The sequence below is a fragment of the Aethina tumida genome, chromosome 5 (genome assembly GCF_024364675.1).
Source record: "Aethina tumida isolate Nest 87 chromosome 5, icAetTumi1.1, whole genome shotgun sequence".
In the NCBI taxonomy this organism is placed as follows: domain Eukaryota; kingdom Metazoa; phylum Arthropoda; class Insecta; order Coleoptera; family Nitidulidae; genus Aethina; species Aethina tumida.
Window position 1 is genome coordinate 25404775 of NC_065439.1, and position 23747 is coordinate 25428521.

A 23747-nucleotide genomic window follows, 5' to 3' on the forward strand; every position below is an offset into this window, starting at 1 on the left:
TTAGGAGGTCTATTTAAATTAATTCAATTATTTTAAACAAACTCACAAAAAAATGAGTGTAGACATTTTGTTTTAAGAATAATTTAAAAACATTTTGACTGGTAAAATAAATAATTTTCTTCGCACTTCTTGGAAATATATAATTTTATAGAAAGCTTATAAAAAATATAAGTATTGATTTTGTTTGTGGAAGATGCTTTAACTGGTGAAGTCATGATTCTGATTTCGTTGGTTTAAAAATGACAATTAAGACATTGAAGATGTTAAAAAATTCGTTTATAAACCTGTAACAACGAAGAAATTAAGTAATATCTCGAAAAATCAACCATTAGAAAGAAGCTTCATGTCATGAATGTCACCAAAATGTTGGACAAGTGGATTTCACATAAATTAAGTGAGAATCTTTGACATTTGACAATGGGCAAATTAGCCTTTATTTATTATTTTGTTACATACTGATTAGGACAATTTATACTGGTCTGGACAATAAGCAGAAACTGTTAAGTCTAATAAAATATTACTTAGAAAAGTCTTAATCTTTTGAAATATTTTGATGCTCAACAAAGAGATCAAATGAACGATGTAACTCTCTATTTTTCGTAAATTGACATAGTTTATAGAAAATTTCTAAAAAATGGACTTTTTTAAATAAAATAAAAGGGACTCAGCTTCTTTATAACAAGGCAAGACCACGTGTCTCACAAAAGAGTAAAAGGAAGCCTCAAAAAGTAAAATAAAAATTTCCAGTTTAAGATATTTCCAGATATCGTTAAGATATTTCTTCGTTTGACTACAACTTATTTTGCTCATTATTCAATTTCTTTAATCTGATAGAACAGAACAGAACAAACTTACTCAGTATTATAGAAAAGGTACTCTGCTTCTTCATGATATCGTAGGACCACATATCTTAAAGGCTTTTAAGAAGCTCCAAAATGTCAGAAAAACATATTGTTACTTCTTGTACCTTACAACATATATTGAGTATAGTTTTTTGTATTGAGTATTGAATAATTTAAAACGTACACAAAAATACGACAAACCCTTTTTATAAACAATACAAATATTTTTCTGGGGCCTGATAGAATGAATAATCACAATAAAGTGACTTTTTCCCCACTTTCTAAATCCAAATCGCAGCGGGTAATAATACTTTTTATCGACAACAAACCTTTGAACCACACATTTAAATGCATTTCGTCGTTCATTCTCGTTTATCGAGTGAACATTCAATTTCCTTATTTGGGGACCAATAAACACCTTCTGCACTTTTCTACGTATGACCGAAATTACCCCCCGGTGAAAAGATATAATATTATATTTGTGCGCTTAAACTATTCTGTGTGTACGAGTAACACAAATGCTTTTACTCAGTTTTCAACAACTGAATAAATCGGTCACATATGAATGCAGTCGCCATCACGGTCCTCATAACTGGAGAACGCTAAAAACGTAATAACAGTGATTTTAGTAAATGAATTCAGTTCATCCGTGCCACCAACTTATTAGAAAACTTGTTACTCGCCTCAGTTATGGCGGCGAGGCAGCAATTTTAATGAAAAGTCAACGGTGCAATCTACATAAATATTTAATTCGTCATTTCTTGTTGGACCGGCGAATATGTGCATAATGGAGTTTTTGTACTCACAGGAAACGGAAGCTCCAATAGGCTTCGGTAATGAGTTCCACGATCCAATCGCCTTGAGAATCACCCTGTATCGGGCAATTTACATGCTAAACCTCGTCCCAGGCGGCGAAAAGATCTTTAGATTGGAAGTAATTCGAAAATAGTCACCCACTTAACGAAGCAACTGCCTTTTAATAAAATAGCTTAAGTTTCTCCAAATGTGTTTATCTTTTTCAGACGCAGCCCGTTCCCAAAGTTTATTTTCATATTTATCATAATAATACACATAATTAAAATAAAACAGGATTAAGACTGGAAAGTTTGCCGGATTAACCGGAAACTTTCCCAACTAATTAAACCAGTCTAAACAGTTCATTTAACGCGAAAATAAACACGATCAGTTTCTGTCATATTATTCTAACAATCCGGCCCTCCAAGAACGCAGCAGGTCTTTTTATTCTTCCAATTTAAAAATCGCGGTCTTGATATAATAGGATTTCGTTATGGGGTTTAATGAAATTTGGGAAGTCCTTTTAAATTACCAAAGAGCCGCGTCTCATGTTTCAGCTGCATGTTGACACGAAACGAATTCAATTTGTTGAGTATTTAGGCGGAGTGCTGCTGGCACGTCTTTTTTTGTTGCTGCTGCTGCTGCTGTTATTTTGTATGGAGCTTAGAATAAAAGGAACCGAGTTAAAATGTGATCAGAGGATAATTTAAACCGTAACTTGATTTTAATGGAACCTCCACCAAATTTAAGCATTGAATTGAAAAAATGGTGGATGCGCCTGACTCCGTGTACCAGTTTCCAGTTCCCCAGCCTCACCCTTCGTATATTTACGAGCTTTTCATGACAACAATTAAAGCAGAAAGAGATCTCAACACGTCAACGCGTCAACATGTCGCTAATATAGTCGTCCTGCTGAAAATTACGATACGGATTAATTTATTTGCATTGATGAGTGCGGTTTCTTTTTCATTCGTCAACGGATTTAATTATCACGGCCTGTTTAATTAAATGGGGTGCAACTACAAAATTGTTTTCGAAATGCACGGATGCTTGACTAATGGGTTTGATTTTGTTTAATGGAAAAACGAATGAAATAAATATTGTGATAACTTTATTACGTTCTACAAAAAGGATATAAATTTATATATAAATGTCTAAACAAAAATAGTATTTTATTCTGGAGTTTTAAGACTTTTTTTATAAAATAAGAAGCTTGTTTAATTTTCTCTTTAATTACGTAAATTCCAATAAAGTTAATGCAATAAAAGTCTGTTTCTTAGATTTAATTTTGTACAAACTAATAAGGTCAAAAAGCCACTGATTGTTTCGAAATAAATTTATTTACTTATTTGAGAGTAAATCCTGGGTTTCTCAATTGGACCTATATTGTCTTAAAACAATGAATGCCATGTAGAGAATTTTATATTGCATTTCATCTAAACTGTTCCATCTCAACGTTAGTTAAAAAGAACTAATTAAAGTTTCAGGATCTTGAGTTTATTTACATTTCTTAGGATTTTTCTTTCAAGCTTGAGACTTGAACAATTTTGGTATCGTGGTTGGTTGGTTTAAAAAAAGAATGGAAATAATACATCAATAAATTCAAAGAAGTCAAAACTGGGGTTGATTTTTTCTTCAGTTCCAACAATTTGGAGCTTTCTTCTTGAATCATGAATTTGCTTTAAAATTAAACGTTAAAAACATAAATTATTTCTTCAGGTACCTCAATTAAATAACTTCAGAACTAAATTTTTGTGCATTTATTAATAAGACCCGCAAAATTAAATATTTCTTGTCCCACGCCGTAGTCTAGTTTGTTAAAAACACCTAATTTATCATCACCCTCCAAAAGGATCACACTTTAACCTGTAATCCACGACACCGCCGCATAAATAATGCATACCCTGATAATAATTCTTGAGATTTTACCGAAGCATTAACATAGCGGAAGATTAGAGCAACAAACAAAATCAAAATTCAAAGTTCGAGTAAATGGAATCACGTAATTTTCGTGTGAAGCGGCGCGTCGGCATCGGGCAAACAACTTGCATCCGAACTATTCGCCAACTTCCGCTTCCGGTTCCGCTTCTACTTAATAAAGCTACTGTAACTTATTTTGCGAATCGCTTCTTTTGAGGGCGGACGGGCTTCAAAGAGGAATTTCATAAATTGTTGAGGCCGTTTTATAAACATCGCTTTTTTTTTGGGTGGAAATGTGTGAAAATATGATTTTGTAGAAACTGTAAAAGTTTGTGAATTATGAAACTAAAATCATTACTGACGTTAATTTTTATGTATTTTAATTAAAATTTCTACATAATTAAATTTTTAGAATATTTTTATTCAATTAATATATATTTAAAAAAAATAATAAATTAAATATTAAGAATGTATATAGATTTTATTTAATTTAATTAATAATAAATATTTTTTAAAGTAATAAAATTATCAGAATCGTCCAAAGAAAATTAATTTATAAATTTTACTAAATCACACCTTGGAAATTATAAAGATTTATTGATTTTTTATATTGTCGTTTAAATTATTTCAAAATCACTCAAACTTTACTAAATTAGACTTACTCCAAAAATGTTATTTAGTAAAATATTTTAAAATTATACAGATTTGTTGATTTTACATAATGTTGATCAATTGTAATAAAATCAAAATTATCTAAATATATGTTTTTTGTTTAAAAACGTTAATAAATAAAATATTTAATAATCATAAAGGTTTACTGATTTTTTAGAAATTTGATCAATTTTGAAATAAACTAAATAATATTAGTAATAATATAAATTTTATTCAACATTTTTTTTTAAATTATTGATAATAGATATTGATCAATTTGATAGAATATTGATCAATTTTGAAATAATCAAAATCACACATATACGTATTTATTAATTACAAATTTTAATAAAACAAATCTTTGAAATATCTATAAATGTTATTTATTAAAATATCTTATAATTATAAACATTTATTGACTTTATAAAATGTTGATCAATTTTAAAATAATCAAAATTATCCAATATATATTTTTATCGATATATTTTATTAAATAAAATATTGGGAATATCTACAAATTTTATTTAATAATTTTTTGTTTTTAAATTATAAATATTGATTGACTTGTTAGAATATTGATTAATTTTGTATTAATCAAAATAATTCAAATACATAATTTTTATTCATAAATTTTAATAAATGAAATCTTGGAAATATCCATAAATTATATTTAATAAAATATTTAAAAATTATAAAAATTGATTTATTTTGTTAGAATGTTGATCAATTTTGAAATTTTGAAAAAATCAACATCATTCAAATACATATTTTATAATTATAAATTTTAATAAAAAAATCTTTGAAATACTCATAAACATTATTTATTAAAATATATTATAATTATAAAGATTTATTGATTTTATAGAATGATTGTCAATTTTGAAGTAAATATATTTATTAAAAGTGAGATTTATTGATTTGTTGATCAGTTCTGAAATAATCAAAATTGTTCGATATATATCTGTATCGATAAATTTTATTTAATAAAATATTTCAAAATTATAAATAATGATTGATTTGATAGAATATTGATTAAATTTTGAATAATCAAAATCATTCAAATACATATTTTTATTAATAAATTTTAATAAATATAATAAATAAATAATAAATCATGGAAATATCCATAAATTATATTTAATAAAATATTTTAAAATTATAAAAATCGATTGATTTTCTTCGAATGTTGATCAATTTTAAAATAATCAAAATCATTCAATTACTTATTTTTTAATTACAAATTCTAATAAATAAAAATCTTTAAAATACCCATATATGTTATTTACTGAAATATTTTGTAATTATAAAGATTTATAGATTTGTCAAAATTGAAATTTATTGATGTTATAAACTTTTTATCAATTTTAAAATAATCAAAATTATCTGATACATGTATTTATCGATATATTTTATTAAATGAAATATTGAGAATATCTACCAATTATATTTAACAAAATTTTTCAAAATTATGAATATTGATGGATTTGATGTAATGTTGATCTTTCTTTAAATCTTTAAAATACCCATATATGTTATTTATTGAAATATTTTGTAATTATAAAGATTTATTGATTTGTCAAAATTAAAATTTATTGATGTTATAAATTTTTGATAAATTTTGAAATAATCAAAATTATTTGATATATGTATTTATCGATATATTTTATTAAATGAAATATTGGGAATATCTACCAATTATATTTAACTTTAAATTTTTCAAAATTATGAATATTCATTGATTTGATGTAATGTTGATCAAATAATCAAAATCGTTCAAGTACAAATTTCTTATCCGTATATTTTAATAAATCAAATATCGTAAATATCCATAAATTATATTTAATAAAATATTTTAAAATTATAAAAATTGATTAATTTTGTTAGAATGTTAATCAATTTTGAAATAATTAAAATCATTCAAATACATATATTTTAATTAAAAATTTTAATAAAACAAATCTTAGAAATACCCATAAATCTAATTTATTACCATATTTTATAATCATAAAGATTTATTGATTTTATAGAATGGTGATTAATTATGAAGTAATCAGATTTATCAAAATTGAGATTTATTGATTTTAAAAAAATATTGACTAATTATAAAATAATCAAATCTATAAATTTTATCAGTAACAATAAAAACTATGTATTTATTAATGAAAATATATAATAAAAATAATAATTTTTTAATTAAAATCATATTGATTTAAACTTTTCAAAGCTTGATAATAAGGTATTAAAATTGTTAAAATATACAGAAATAAATATAATTGTATAGCACATACAAAGGATTCTCGTTAGTAAACTAAAACCTATTCGCCTAGAGCATCATTTTCCAAGAAAGACTGAATCTGACACAAGCTAATTGGGATCAAAAAAGGACAACTCGTTATCAAAAATCCACATCCATTTTATTCTAACAGTGTAATTCAAATCTAACTATAAATTGGAACATGTCCTGGAACGGCATTAATAGAGCGAGAAAATTGGATAAAGACTGAATCGGTTCTCATGATACGCCAGTTTTGCGACTATGCGACTTGACTAACATACCGCAAACATTCTTACGCGACGAGTTCCATTGTTCGCAACAATTACACGTAACGTAAACTACACAAACTCCGCCACAATTGCTGCTGTACATTTGATAACTGGCACGAAGTTCTAAGTATGTGTGGTCCTGAATTTCTATAAGATTTCGGAGAGCGTTGCTAAATTCGTATTAGGGTTATTCTTCTAAAAATAACCGAGTGTCGGAATGGAAGTTGAAATTATGTTTGCACAAAGTACAATAGAGGCCTTTTAATAAATTAAACTTGTGCAAGTTGTCACGTTCAATTAGGTCGCTGATCTGTATCGCACAGTAATTTGAATAATCTCCGCTCAATTTTAAAGAATGCTCAGACAAAGCTTAAGCGAAATAATCGAGCTACATTAGTAACACTAAAAAAATTCAGTTATTATTAAATTAACTTAAACTGAAACAAGACAAACCCATTTTTTTGCTTGTTTCTGTCTCTTTTATTGGAAATGAGGCGGTGTAATGTTCTTCTGGTGCGTATTTGTCAACCGGTGGATTTGACTGACTGCTCCTCTGATTGTGTAACAGGTTGTGAAATTATTTTCTCCTCCTCCCTTTCGCGTCTGCATGAAATCAACTTGCTCGTCTTATTAAAAAAGTTACATCCGACCGACGCAGGATAAAATACAGAAGAGCCTTCGGTCCGAATTGTTCTGTTGCTGGGTTGTTTGCAATAAAACTAGGTTGATTGGCTAATTCGAAATCGGGGATTTGTTTAAAGCGGCTCGGGATTTAAATATTAAATTTTTACTGCTTTTCGAGTTAGTTAGGATTCGTTGATTTTATTGATTTTTTTTATGTGATTTGTTCTATATATTTTTTAATGATTCTCAATTAAAATTATTTCATAGACATTGACTTATATTAATTTAAAATAGTTTAAAGCCTTATAAATATTTTAATTGATAAATATTCTTTATATACATATTAATATGTTTTTTATAATAATTTTTTGAAAACTAATAACTCTTAAAATAATTTTTTATATATATTTATACGATTATTTTAATTTATTCCTTCAATCAATTAGTTTAATAATTTTTGAATGATTCTCAATACATTTTATTCAAATGATTTAAATTTTAAAATATTCGAATACATTTTTTAGAATTAATAGAATATTTTAATACTAATAATTTTTGAATATTTTTTGATTAAAATGATTACATAGATATTTTAATATATCTATACTTTTATCTTAAATTATTTTTTCACCTGATTTGTTTTATAATTTTTGAATAATTATTCAATTAAAATGATTCTATATATATTAAACTATATTGTTTTGGGTAAATGCTGAAATAAATATTTATACGTGCATTGTATTGTTGCATATTTGAATTATTTAAATATTCACATATGAATTTTTAATATTTTTTTAACAGGAATAATTATTAAAATATTTTAATATAGGTTTAAGTTTATCTTTAATTTTTCTTTCAACTGATTCGTTTTGTAATATTTGAATAATTCATAATTAAAATGATTATATAGATATTAAACTACAGTAATTTGTGTAAATGTTTTTTGAGTATTTATTCGTTCATTGTATTGTTGAATATTCGAATTATTTAAATATTTAAGTATTTTTAATAATTTTTTTGAAAGGAATACTTATTAAATAATTTTAATACATTTTTACGTTTATTTTATTATTCTTTCAACTGATTCGTTTTAATGTATTTGAATAATTCCCAATTAAAATGAATTTATGAATATTTATTAGTTCATTGTATTGTTAAACATTGGAATTATTTAAATATTAAAATATTAAAATATATGTTCTAAATTTATTAAAATGAATAATTACTAAACTATAACCTTAATTTTATTTAGCTAATTTAAATTTAAATTAAGTTAATTGACAACATTTTATAAGTTTATAAATATTAATGTAATTAATGTATTTTAAAAAATTGCATTATTTTAATTTTATATAATTAATTAAATTTAAATATAATACAAAATTTGAAGTAACATATAATAATTATATTATATCAGTTAATAAATTTAAAATATCATAATAAATTGAAAAAATTTTAAAAATATTAATATTGTTAAAGTATTTTAAAAAGTTCATTTTATAATAAATTATAACCTTAATTTTATTTACTTAATTTAAATTTAATTTAAATTAATTAATAAAATTATTAATTATTAAATTATTTTAAAAAATTGAAGTTTTTAATAAATTAATACTTTAATTTTATTTAATTAAAAGAAATTAAATTTAATACCAAATATTAGTATATAATAATATATTTTAAATATCATAATTATTTAAAAAAATTTAATATTTTAAAAATATTAATATAGTTCAACTATTTTAAAAAGCGTATTTTTTAATAAATTAATAATTTAATTTTATTTAGCTAATTTAAATTAATTGACAAATTTTCATAACTTTAATAATATTAATGTAGTTAAAGTATTTTTAGAAAATTGCATTTTTTAATAATTACTTTAACTTTATTTATTTAAAAACCAAATTTGAGATAACATTAATTATTTTAAATCAATTAGTATATAATAATTTAAAATATCATAATTAGTTGAGAAAATTTCAAAATTTTAAAAATATTAAAAAATGAATTTTTTAAAAAGTATTTAATTTAAATTAATTGACGTATTGTCATAATTTTGAAAATATTAATGTAGTTAAACTATTTTAAAACACTGCATTTTTTAATAATTTATTTCTTTAATTTTATTTAATTGATAAAAATTCAAATTAATACCAAATTTCAGATTAATTATATTACATCAATTAGTGTATAATAATTTATCATAATTAATTGTGCCAATTTTAAAATGTGTAAAATGCCTTTTTAAACAAATTATAACTTTAATTTTATTAAACTAATTAAAATTTAATTTAAATTAATTGACAAAATTCCATACTTTTAAAAATATTTATATAGTTAAAGTAGGTAATTTAATAAATTTCAATTTTTTAATAAATTATTACTTTAATTTGTTTAGTTAATTAATAATTGATGTATTACTACCCTAAATACACTAAATATACCATTTAATAAAATTAAAATGAATAAATAATTATTCGAATATTCATGTAAATAAAACTGAATTTTGACAGTTAATTTTTGTTTTAATATTAGTGATAATTCAAAAACTCTTAATAGTTTATTTTAAGGAAGCTTTTAATGTAACATGGAGCAATTATTAAGTTCCTAAAACTTAAACACTTTCCATTTGTTTGAAAATATGTTCATTAAAGCACGTTCACCTAATAAAAATTGAAGCTTTCGTAAACGTCACCAATTAATTTCCCTTATAATTAAAAATAAATCGCAAACTAAAAACGTCTTCAACACTATTAGTTCTCAGGGGAAATCAAATTGTTTTAAAATACTTTACGCAAACTTAACCGGTTGTCTCCGTAATGAACATTTAATAAATAATTACATCGCCACTTAATCGCATTCCGTCATATAATTATTCCGACGTTAACGTTGATTCGTCTTTTGAAATTTGTGTTTTAGCGTCCCGGATAATTTTAATCTGAACTCAGTTATATTCATAATCTCGTTAAACAAAACCTCGGTACATGTACATTTTTGCCTCCACAATCCAATTCTATGCCCATAACAAACCACTTTGTTACGGGTGCATGTGGACTCGTATCAACGGTGCGAAACTTTTCGAAGCTGAATTTTCCACGTAAACTCATTTACCAAACTGATGTCGCAGTTTCGCCCGGGGGATGAATGAAACGGTGGATTTCGTTGTGACGCCATGATATAGATATCTATTTGTCACCGTTGAAAAGTTTGGTGTTTCGCATAATCCGAATAACGAATGTGGAAGCTGCAGTCGAATGAAAATTGCCGCAGAAACGGTCAAATTATTTTGTAACAAAAGTATTTGTGAGTCTACACTAATTTAATTAAATGTAGTTGTGCACAAATAAACTCAAAAAATTTAATTTCTTTTAGAATTAACTGCGTTTAACTTTAAAAGCTTTGGAAAAAGCTTGAATATGTATAGGAAATTTTATGGAGCTTTAAACACGTCTGATTATGAAAATTTACTACACATATGATACATATTGTAATATAGTAGGCAATTTGATTAGTAGTTAAAAGCCCGGATGAATATAAATCAGAATGCACATAAACCTCGAATGTGCCATACTTTCTCATTCGGTAGAGATAAAATAACGTAGATTTACGTAGGTTTAAATCTTATGGTGACATATTTTGATGAGAATCTGTACTTTACATTATCATAAAACGTTTTAGTCAAATGCAAAAGCCACGTTAAATTATTTGATTGGCATCAGACACAACAACAGCGGAGCTTTGCACCGGCAAATATTTAATAAGCACCGGAAAAAACTAATTAACTCACCTGGAACATTTTAACTAATTCATGGAAAAATGTGGTAGGCACGGCGATAAATTGAAATAATTATAAAGTTGAGGCTCTTTACCCCCGGTGCCACTCAAAGAAAAGTTTTAATGTTAAAATGATTAATTAGAGTGAGCCACTAAATTACTACTAAAATCATAAATTTCCGCGAATTTTTTTCCTCAGTGAATTTACCTGATGCCACGTTTTCAAGAGGCAGTTGACTTTAATAAGCTAAACGTTTCATGAGTTTCCAGATCTGCGTTTTATATAAAAAATACTTTAATAACTAAAACTTGAAGGGGAAAAAATGGGAGATAAATCACCAAGTTACTATGTATGATGTGTCATCGTGCTTTGTACGAAGCCCCGAGTCTGATTATCTTAAAGTTAGTCGTGCTCCATTCACACCGAGATAATAGACGAGTTTCTAGACCATTATCCCCTTTAAACAACTTCTCAAAACTATTTTACTCTCACCATTCATTCTGCAGTGAAATCCCGGAGCTGGCTACTTTTAATTAACATTAGATAACAAATATTTAAATTGATACTGCATCAAGTTTGGAGGGTGTTTTGATAAGTGAAGGGAATTTGGAAGTTTGGAATAAACGGAGGTATTAATTTTAAATAAAGGAGACTTCTGTTTATAGGTTTAAAGGATTCTTTCATTCATTTCACCATTAGTATGAAGGTGTGTAAATTTCAATCATGTAAGTGTTGATAGAAGATGAATTATTGGCTTAAAAGGCACGACTATCGTTTGTTGAAAATGCCAATCGGATTATTGGATAACCTGTCTAAACGTCTTCAACAATAAGTTAAAGTGGTTTACAGAAGAAGCAAGACTTCTTACTTCCCCAGTTCCTTTTTCAATTTATTATTTGGCTAAAGATTAGAATAGCATAGGGAACGACATATTTAGGATGTTGAATGAGGTAAGGCCTCTCTCCAGATCTTTAGGGTCAAAAGGAGATGACATGAATGGCGTATTTTAGAACGAATTGACCACTCCATTAGAGGTCTAACTCGTTATTTGTTTAAAAGATGATCCTGATCAATATATTCAATATTTTCGTCTGATTTTTTAATCATTTACTACTTTTTATCACCCCAAACTGTATACTATATTTACTATACTTCTATCTTCTTTGAGTTAGACAGATTCGATGTCCCGTTCAGCATTTTAAAAATGAATTTTCATCTCCCATTCACAACGGAAGAAGCATTAAAAATAAAAAGCTCCACATATCTGTACTCAAGCACCATAAATATTTAGCGGAACTGCAAGAACGAACCGGTTCATCGACGATGAGGATTTGACGCACTCGAAACGGCAGAAAGTAAATTTTACGTAAGCCGTCACAAAAACGTATCCCGATCGGCGTTCGCCGAATGGTTACGCCTGATCCCCAAACACCGGGTTGAGCAACAAACATCGATAGATCAAGGATAACGGGACTGCGAGGAGATACACAGATTCCGCAGATAGGTGCCGTGCACTAAATGTTATCTATATTGACTTTTTAATAGGAACGACGACAGTATTTCAGTTTACTGAGGCTTAATACTTTTGTTTTCCTCGTTGTGTTTTATGAAATACATCAAAAACGGTTGCCGAAGGATTATCAGTTAATTAAACCGAGGATGATCGATGAAATTTTTGTCTTTACGTTCAAAGGGCCATCCAATTTCGTGTGTGTATCTGGGGTAAGGAAATAATATTGTTATAGTGGAAACTTGCAATATTGGGACCCCCGGGCAACTGTTCACTTTGTCTTGTTTATGCTACGAACAGCTCTAGTTCAAACATGGTTGTTATGGATTGGCTGTTAATTAAGCGGCAAGAATGCATTTATCTGTGTAACAGGTTAATGGATTTGCACTGGAGAGGTGATGTTAATCGACACTTTTAATTACAAGCTTAATTATTAAGTGGCTAGCTGAAACCTCAATTCGTGTTTTGTAGTTGTTTAAGGCATGGTCTCTATTATGGTCTGTATTCGAGGAATTTTAATTTGAAACATTCAGAAAGAAAATAAACTGTACATATTACAATTGAGGAAATTTCTATTAGTCCCTTTATAATAAGAAATTTAAAGAATTTCCAACTGAAAACTTGAAAGTCTGACTCTAAGAATTTTAATATAAGTTAGTTCCCTCCCATAATTACCTGGAGCTGTTTTACTTTTGAAGAGACTACAATGAAGCTTATCGATGTTCTTTAAGACCAATTCCACTCATCCCCTTTTTAGTTAAGAGATCCTATTTACTGAGCCATTTAGACAGAACCATTGAGCTACATCGGAGTGTTTCAATGTACAGCCAAAGAAAATAATCAAGAACTACGGTCCTTACATGAGAGAGGTATATTTTTATTGCAATTAACCTTCAGAAAGGAATTCGCCCTGATAACACTTTAATTAAATAACAACATTTGTTTTCACTTTGCCTAATTTATCCAGTGGATGCTATTTTGGGATGTTTTTCAATCTGAAATATTATACTAACGTACAAGATCAGTTACAATGTTCAGGCAATTTTCAGAGAACGTGTCGAACAAAGATCATCCACTTGATACAGTTATCCACGTGTCTTATACATATGATGATCGTTCGAGTCTTCTCGAATCGCTCGAGGCGGTCTGAATGCTCCATCTACGTTTTGTAAGCTTGCGGCCGCATCCTAATCAAGTAAACTCAATCGACAGCCAATTCGCGTTCCAATAATTAGCGAATAATCGAATCGGATGAGCATTTTGGACCACTGGCTGTGTTCGATGCACAATGGATCCAATTAATATGCTCATTTTATTGTTATTTACTTATTAGGATGCCTTAATTATGATTGTGTAGTTGATAAAATGTAATTAGGAAACGTTCAGCCCAATCCCCGGATTCCACACTCGACGAAACCAAAGCAAATAAATATAACAAAATATCTCCCGCTCTAATTAAATTCTTAGGACAACCGATGCGGAATACAAAACAACACACTGACCTGCAATTTGGACCACTGGATCCGGCCTATGCACCTCACGGAGTTTCTCCAGGCCAGCTTTGCGCCGTAGATCAGTTCCGTTTCGGTTAATTGATAGGCGCCGGTGGTGTTGACTTCCTTCTGGACCTGCTCCCACCGGGCTATATGAGCGGGGCTCTGGGATCTGCAAAACAACAACAATTTCACTTCGGGGGTGAAATTCGAGACGACTTTATGGATTTCGATCCGTCAGGAATTCATCAAATATATATATCAACATCTCTTGTTACAAAACAAACCAGCTAAACATTGTAATTTTTAAATGAATCTAATCTTGATGTTCAGGTGGGTGGATGAACCTGAAGACCTCCGACGTGTCACGTGGCGTGCCATTAAGCTTCGACTGACAATTACAATAATACGGTTTAAGCGGGACGGACAACCCTCTCGTAAAATCCGCCTATCAATAGCATATTAAAACTTTAGAGTCAGATAAGAAGAAGGGCGGTTATAAACACGACGTGAAATCTAATTTATGATAAATTCATTCGTGCGTGTCCCCCGGCTACGATAAACTTGACAAACATCCGTACATTTTTATTGTTGTGACTGTGCAATTTTGTGGCTGGGGGGCTTCGGGGGGTTTCGTGTCATGTTCTGACGTACGCCATTGTCTTGAACGAGCCCGGGGGGTATATTCTCGCGGACGGACCGTTTGTTATGTGTCTGCCGTGTAAGCTTGGTTTGACTGTTTGTGGATAAAGGTGGAGAAAAAAATTGTTATTGGTGATTAAACTTGTCCCGTTGTGTTTCGGAGGACATTAAATGTTTTGGCTATAAAATGTTGTAGGTGGTGGTCAGGACAGGACAATTATGGACTTAGACAATGGGACTTTTGAACTCACAAGAGATAAACAATAAAGCTTTATTCGAAGTGCTTATTGTTTTTACTGAAAAAAATCGTCACAGTTTTGTTGAATTGTTTAAACTACTTTCATAAAGTTTGTAATTTGATTTTCATTCAAATTAGGTCAGCAAGTGAAGAAGTCTAGCTTTTTTTAAAGTACGTGTCAAGATAACATATCTACTGAAATTAAACTGAAATAATTTAAATCTTGGTTCAAAGTATGTCACATAATTGCAAAGATAAATTAATTAATTATAGATGACAGAATTTAAGATCTGAAGCTGAATACACAACTAGTTTCGACATGGACAAATAAAATAAATATTTTGATGTTATTGGTAAATTAGATAAAGTTTGACTTTTTGTGAATAAAAAGGAGAAAAAATTATTGGTGAAGAAACTTCTCTTATCTTGTTTCGAGGAACATTCAATGTTTTGACTATAAAATGTTGTAGGTAGTGGTCAGGATTGGAGAATTATGGGCTAGACAATGGGACTTTTGTACCCACAACAGATAAATAAAGCTTCATTCGAAGTGCTTATTGTTTTTACTGAAAAAATCTGTCACCTTTAAGAGTTTTGTTGAATTTTTTAGACTACTTTCATAAAATAAGACTAGTTTGTAATTTAGTTTTCATCCAAATTAGGTCATCAAGTGAAGAAGTTTAGCTTTTTATTTAAAGTACGTGTCCAGATAACATATCTACTGAAATTAAACTGAAACAATTTAAATCTTGGTTCAAAGTATGTCACATAATTGCAAAGATAAATTAATTAATTATAGATGACAGAATTTAAGATCTGAAGCTGAATACACAACTAGTTTCGACATGGACAAATAAAATAAATATTTTGATGTTATTGGTAAATTAGATAAAGTTTGATTTTTTGTGAATAAAAAGGAGAAAAAATTATTGGTGAAGAAACTTCTCTTATCTTGTTTCGAGGAACATTCAATGTTTTGACTATAAAATGTTGTAGGTAGTGGTCAGGATTGGAGAATTACGGACTTAGACAATGGGACTTTTGAACCCGCAACAGATAAATAAAGCTTCATTCGAAGTGCTTATTGTTTTTACTGAAAAAATCTGTCACCTTTAAGAGTTTTGTTGAATTTTTTAGACTACTTTCATAAAATAAGACTAGTTTGTAATTTAGTTTTCATCCAAATTAGGTCATCAAGTGAAGAAGTTTAGCTTTTTATTTAAAGTACGTGTCCAGATAACATATCTACTGAAATTAAAATGAAACAATTTAAATTTTGGTTCAAAGAATGTCACATAATTGCAAAGATAAATTAATTAATTATAGATGACAGAATTTAAGGTTTGAAGCTAAATACGCAACTAGTTTTGACTTGGACAAATAAAATAAATATTTTGATATTATTGGTAAATTAGATAAAGTTATTGGTGAATAAACTTCTCTTATCTTGTTTCGAGGAACATTAAATGTTTTGGCTATAAAATGTTGTAGGTAGTGGTCAGGACAGGACAATTGTGGACTTAGACAATGGGACTTTTGAACCCACAAGATATAAATAAAGCTTCATTCGAAGTGCTTTTTGTTTTTACTGAAAAAATCTGTTACCTTTAAGAGTTTTGTTGAATTTTTAAACTACTTTCATAAAATAAGACAAGTTTGCAATTTAGTTTTCATCCAAATAAGGTCAGCAAGTGAAGAAGTCTAGCTTTTTATTTAAAGTACGTGTCAAAACAACATATCTACTGAAATTAAACTGAAACAATTTAAATCTTGGTTCAAAGTATGTCACATAATTGCAAAGATAAATTACTTAATTATAGATGACAGAATTTAAGGTCTGAAGCTGAATACACAACTAGTTTTGACTTGGACAAATAAAATAAATATTTTGATGTTATTGGTAAATTAAATAAAGTTTGACATTTGCACATAATTGCAAAGATAAATTAATTAATTATAGATGACAGAATTTAAGGTTTGAAGCTAAATACGCAACTAGTTTTGACTTGGACAAATAAAATAAATATTTTGATATTATTGGTAAATTAGATAAAGTTATTGGTGAATAAACTTCTCTTATCTTGTTTCGAGGAACATTAAATGTTTTGGCTATAAAATGTTGTAGGTAGTGGTCAGGACAGGACAATTGTGGACTTAGACAATGGGACTTTTGAACCCACAAGATATAAATAAAGCTTCATTCGAAGTGCTTTTTGTTTTTACTGAAAAAATCTGTCACCTTTAAGAGTTTTGTTGAATTTTTAAACTACTTTCATAAAATAAGACAAGTTTGCAATTTAGTTTTCATCCAAATAAGGTCAGCAAGTGAAGAAGTCTAGCTTTTTATTTAAAGTACGTGTCAAAACAACATATCTACTGAAATTAAACTGAAACAATTTAAATCTTGGTTCAAAGTATGTCACATAATTGCAAAGATAAATTACTTAATTATAGATGACAGAATTTAAGGTCTGAAGCTGAATACACAACTAGTTTTGACTTGGACAAATAAAATAAATATTTTGATGTTATTGGTAAATTAAATAAAGTTTGACATTTTGTGAATAAAACAGAGAAAAAAATTGTTATTGGTGAATAAATTTCTCTTATTATGTTTCGAGGAACATTAAATGTTTTGGCTATAAAATGTTGTAAGTGGTGGTCAGGATTGGACAATTATGGACTTAGACAATGGGACTTTTGAACCCACAAGATATAAATAAAGCTTCATTCGAAGTGCTTTTTGTTTTTACTGAAAAAATCTGTCACCTTTAAGAGTTTTGTTGAATTTTTAAACTACTTTCATAAAATAAGACAAGTTTGTAATTTAGTTTTCATCCAAATTAGGTCAGTAATTATGAACTACACAATGAGACTTTTGAGTATATAATTGATAAATAAAGTTTTATTCAAAATGTTCATTGATTATACTGATAAAATTAACCACTTTTAACAGTGTTGCTAAACTTTTTAAAATACTTCCATAAAATGTGACAAGTTTATAATTTGTGTCATTGTTTTCAAACAAATTAGTACGTGTTAAGATAACCTATTTGCTGAAATTAAACTGACACAATTTAAATCTCGATCCCAGAGCGCTCATAGCTGCAAATATGAATTAATATATTATATATGATAATATTTAAGACCTGAAGATATATAAGAATTAGCTCTGAGTTTGACAAATAATTTTTTATATGTTTTTGACAAATTAGATAAAGTTTAGCAGTTTGGGGAAAAGCTGGAGAAAAAAATTATTATTGACGAATAAACTTATCCTATTAGGTTTCGGGAGACGTTAATTGTTTTGGCTATAAAATGTTATAGGTGGGGGCCAAGGCAGAACAACTAGACAATGAAACTTTTGAACTTACACAAGATAAACAAAGCTTTATTCCAAGTTTTTAGTGAAAATCAGAATAATTTCGTTGAGCCTTTTACACTGCATTCATAAAATATGACAAGTTTATTATTTGTGTAATGTTTTAAGACAAATTGGGTCAGCAAATGGGAAAGTTAAACTTTTTTAAAAGCTTGTAGCAAACAACATATCGACTGAAATTTATTATATGTAACCTGAAGCTGTTATGTTGCAGGCAAATTAAGCTTTTTTAGCGTCATTCCATTCATTAGGTTATCTTACCACAGCAGAAAAGATGTTAATTTTTTTTAGCTACTTAGTGGCGTGGATGTTATTAGTCTGGACCTCATTTGATTAATATAATTCCACGCAAATTCTTAACAATTAATCACCGGATTTATGTAAATTCTTTGAAGGGAACTGATTGCCATGGAAATTTTCGCTTATTCAATTCGAGATTATTAATGCTTGTGGTTTTTGTCAAGATATTTCAACGTTTTCCCCAACTTCATAAGCATCTAACCCATCGATTTACGAAACTAATCTACTTGCGGCAACATAAATTGTTTGATTTGTAAATTTTGGATTAATCGCCCGGTTTTAAACTAACATGGCGTCATGTTACTTGGAAATTTATTTCCCACGGGGCGTACCGTTCAAATTGCCGTCGATTTTCACGTGTGTGTCCAACAATCTCGACAACAATATCGGGCCGAACATAATTTCAAACTGGCACGAGAGCAATTACAACATTGACACAACCAAAACAAAAATAAATAATAAAAACGAGACATTCGAAAACCCAAAAAACAGAGCATTTTACGCATTCCTTTGCCCCGGATTTGCACCCGTACGGTTAAACGTGCCCCAAAGGCATTTCCAAAGGTTTCCCCAATAGATTTTCGGCTTTGTAGTTTTCTTTATTGGTCGCACGCAAAAACGCACAATTACGGGCCATTGTCGATATGTAAATCTGCGGGCAACATGAAATCCCGGCGGAAAAAACACAACGGATTGTTTTGTGACATGTTCCGATTGGATTCGGCAAACGGGAAATGTGTTCGTTCGAATTTTTTAATATTCGGATGCGATGCATCTAATAAGCATGGCATTATTCAAATGAACGTCAAGTTTGGTTTTCGAAGAATGTGTATGTGGATCGTTGAAAAACCCCTTAATACTGCCAACGTCTGGTTTCGGTTTTACGGTTGATAAACTTCGTACTCGTTAATGCGCTTTATAATCTGTCTGAGGACTATTACTTGGGTTATTTGAAGAAGGTGGACACATTTGGGATTAGATGGGTTTAGGACGACTGACGCTTTTGCTAGCCTTCAAATCAGATAAATAATTAGCGACACAAAAGTTTTGTGGGGTATTTGGGCCAGACTGTTTTCTTTTCGTAACTTTATATATGGAAAATATCTTTAAGATTGAAATTTTATTTTCATTGTTTGTTAATTTCTATTCAAGTAATTTTGTAACAAAGCTTATTAAAAAAAATTCTTTCAGGTTCCTGCATTCATTATTGAAAGGTGAAATATAATACCAATTTAATTAATATTTGCCCCCAATTTTTTGGGTCAATTTGATTAAAAACACAAATTTTAACGATTCAGTTTCATAGAATATTAAATATTCATAAACTGTTTAGATAATTAATTATTAATTCAAATTTCACAAATTATATTAGTATTATACCAATATAAATGTTTATTCAATCAGTGTACTGAAATCTAAATTAATTAAGTAGTAAATTAATAAATTGTTTAGTTAATTATCAATTTAAATTTCTCAAATTGAAAAATTATATTAGAATTATACCAATATAAATGTTTATACAATTACTACTGCTATATATATATATATATATATATATATATATATATATATATATATATATTGCATTTTAGATACAGTTTTGTTGAACATATTAAACAACTTTTTCAAAATAAGCTTTAGAGAAGCTTTAGGTTTTATGCAAATTAGGTCAGTACTGAAATTAAACTAAAACTAAACCAGGTTACATAACTGCAAAATATTTATATTTAACAATATTTAAGAAGTGAATCCGAATGCCAGATGGTTGTTAAGAAGTTTAGATAAAGCTTTATGTTTATTAAGAAACTTTCCCGTGTTCAATATTAATACGTTATAAAATAATACTATTTTAATTAATTTTTTAACTCTATGATTTGAGTCAATTTGAGTAAAGATTTAAGATGAAAACACAAAATATTAACAAATTGTTTACGTAATTAATATAATAAGTAATATATATTTCAAAAATTGAAAAATTATATTAGTATTATACCAATATAAATGTTTATACATTTACTACTGCTATATCTATTGCATTTTAACTACTTTAACAGGCTTGTTGAACATATTAAACAACTTTCTCAAAATAAGCTTTAGAGAAACTTTACATTTTATGCAAATTAGGTCAGTACTGAAATTAAACTAAAACTAAACCAGGTTACATAACTGCAAAATATTTATATTTAACAATATTTAAGAAGTGATGCTGAATGCCAGCTGGTTGTTGAGAAGTTTAGATAAAGCTTTATGTTTATTAAGAAACTTTCCCGTGTTCAATATTAATACATTATAATATAATACTATTTTAATTAATTTTTTAACTCTATGATTTGAGTCAATTTGAGTAAAGATTTAAGATGAAAACACAAAATATTAACAAATTGTTTACGTAATTAATATAATAAGTAATATAAGTTTCAAAAATTGAAAAATTATATTAGTATTATACCAATATAAATGTTTATACATTTACTACTGCTATATCTATTGCATTTTAACTACTTTTAACAGTTTTGTTGAACATATTAAACAACTTTTTCAAAATAAGCTTTAGAGAAGCTTTACGTTTTATGCATATTAGGTCAGTACTGAAATTAAACTAAAACTAAACCAGGTTACATAACTGCAAAATATTTATATTTAACAATATTTAAGAAGTGATGCTGAATGCCAGCTGGTTGTTGAGAAGTTTAGATAAAGCTTTATGTTTATTAAGAAACTTTCCCGTGTTCAATATTAATACATTATAATATAATACTATTTTAATTAATTTTTTAACTCTATGATTTGAGTCAATTTGAGTAAAGATTTAAGATGAAAACACAAAATATTAACAAATTCTTTACGTAATTAATATAATAAGTAATATAAGTTTCAAAAATTGAAAAATTATATTAGTATTATACCAATATAAATGTTTATACATTTACTACTGCTATATCTATTGCATTTTAACTACTTTTAACATTTTTGTTGAACATATTAAACAACTTTTTCAAAATAAGCTTTAGAGAAGCTTTACGTTTTATGCATATTAGGTCAGTACTGAAATTAAACTAAAACTAAACCAGGTTACATAACTGCAAAATATTTATATTTAACAATATTTAAGAAGTGATGCTGAATGCCAGCTGGTTGTTGAGAAGTTTAGATAAAGCTTTATGTTTATTAAGAAACTTTCCCGTGTTCAATATTAATACATTATAATATAATACTATTTTAATTAATTTTTTAACTCTATGATTTGAGTCAATTTGAGTAAAGATTTAAGATGAAAACACAAAATATTAACAAATTCTTTACGTAATTAATATAATAAGTAATATAAGTTTCAAAAATTGAAAAATTATATTAGTATTATACCAATATAAATGTTTATACATTTACTACTGCTATATCTATTGCATTTTAACTACTTTTAACAGTTTTGTTGAACATATTAAACAACTTTTTCAAAATAAGCTTTAGAGAAGCTTTACGTTTTATGTAAATTAGGTCAGTAGTGAAATTAAACTAAAATTAAACCAGGTTACATAACTGCAAAATATTTATATTTAACAATATTTAAGAAGTGATGCTGAATGCCAGCTGGTTGTTGAGAAGTTTAGATAAAGCTTTATGTTTATTAAGAAACTTCCCGTGTTCAATATTAATACATTATAATATAATACTATTTTAATTAATTTTTTAACTCTATGATTTGAGTCAATTTGAGTAAAGATTTAAGATGAAAACACAAAATATTAACAAATTGTTTACGTAATTAATATAATAAGTAATATAAGTTTCAAAAATTGAAAAATTATATTAGTATTAGACCAACATAAATGTTTACTTACTACATAACTTACTGCCACTGTATTCAATGAAATCTATCAACTTTAACATTTTTGTTGAATATTTTTAACTAATTTCTTAAATTAAGCTTTAAGGAGGCTTTAGGTTTTATGTAACTATTTTCAAGCAAGTTAAGCCAGTAAATTGAGAAGTTTAACTTGTTTTCAAATTAGTAGCGAAATAAATAAATATAGAAATTAAACTAAAAGTGTTCATAGCTACAAAGATAAGTTAATTTGTTGTATATGACAAAATTTAAGGCATGAAGCTGAATACCAGCTAATTTTAATTCAACAAATAAGATAATTGTTTATTAAGTAACTTTCATGCATTTAATATTAATAAATTAAATATTATAATAGTGTCTTTAATAAAGTCTATCAACTTCAACAACTTTGTTGAACATTTCAACTACTTTCTCAAATTAATCTTTAAGGAAGCTTTAGGTTTTACATAATTATTTTCAAAAAAATTAAACCTGTAAATTAAAAATAAATAAATACAGAAATTAAACTACAAAGTTTAATAGCTACAAAGATGTGTTAATTTGCTATAAATGACAAAATTTAAAACACATCTTCAACAATTTTGTTGAACATTTTCAATTACTTTCTCGAATTAAGCTTTAAGGAAGCTTTTGATTTTATATAACTATTTTGTAACAAATTAAGCCAGTAAATTAAATAAATAAAGGTAAATAAAAAAGGTTCCATAGCTTCAAAGATGAATTAATTTGTTAGTTGAATGCCAGCTAAATTTAATTCAACAAATTCACAAATTTTTTAGATTTTGTTGACAATTTAAGGTAAAGCTTTGTCTATTTTTAAGGTTCCTTCATAAAATATTGAAAGGTGAAATATAATATTATTTAATCCATATTTGTCAATGATTTGGACCAATTTATTTCGAGATTCAATTTGAAAAATCTCAATATCATTATACCAATATAAATATTAATACAATTAGTGCACTCCAGCCAGTCACAATGCAATACACTGAAATTGATCTATAATTATTCACGTAAGTATCAATTATTCATTGTTTACAGATTTCCATAATCCTATAGTCAACAATAGTAATTATAAACCTATAGTACAAACAACTAAATCCCCTAATTAGAAGTCCCCAAGTTAAATCCTAATTAATCTGTGTCTCGAGGAAATGTTTATGATTTGCAAATCATAACTGTTACAG

At 27.4% G+C, this 23747-nt stretch overlaps 1 protein-coding gene across 5 annotated transcripts in view; it reads right to left on the minus strand.

Annotated features, from left to right (window-relative positions):
* Window positions 1–23747, minus strand: part of LOC109603629 (nitric oxide synthase-like protein) — a 79828-nt gene that overhangs the window by 33251 nt on the left and 22830 nt on the right. For all 5 annotated transcript variants that reach the window (XM_020020120.2, XM_049968137.1, XM_049968135.1 and 2 more), the window contains one exon: window positions 14164–14326. In XM_020020120.2, coding sequence (XP_019875679.1) covers window positions 14164–14326 — 163 coding nt within the window. The remainder of the gene's footprint in view (window positions 1–14163; window positions 14327–23747) is intronic.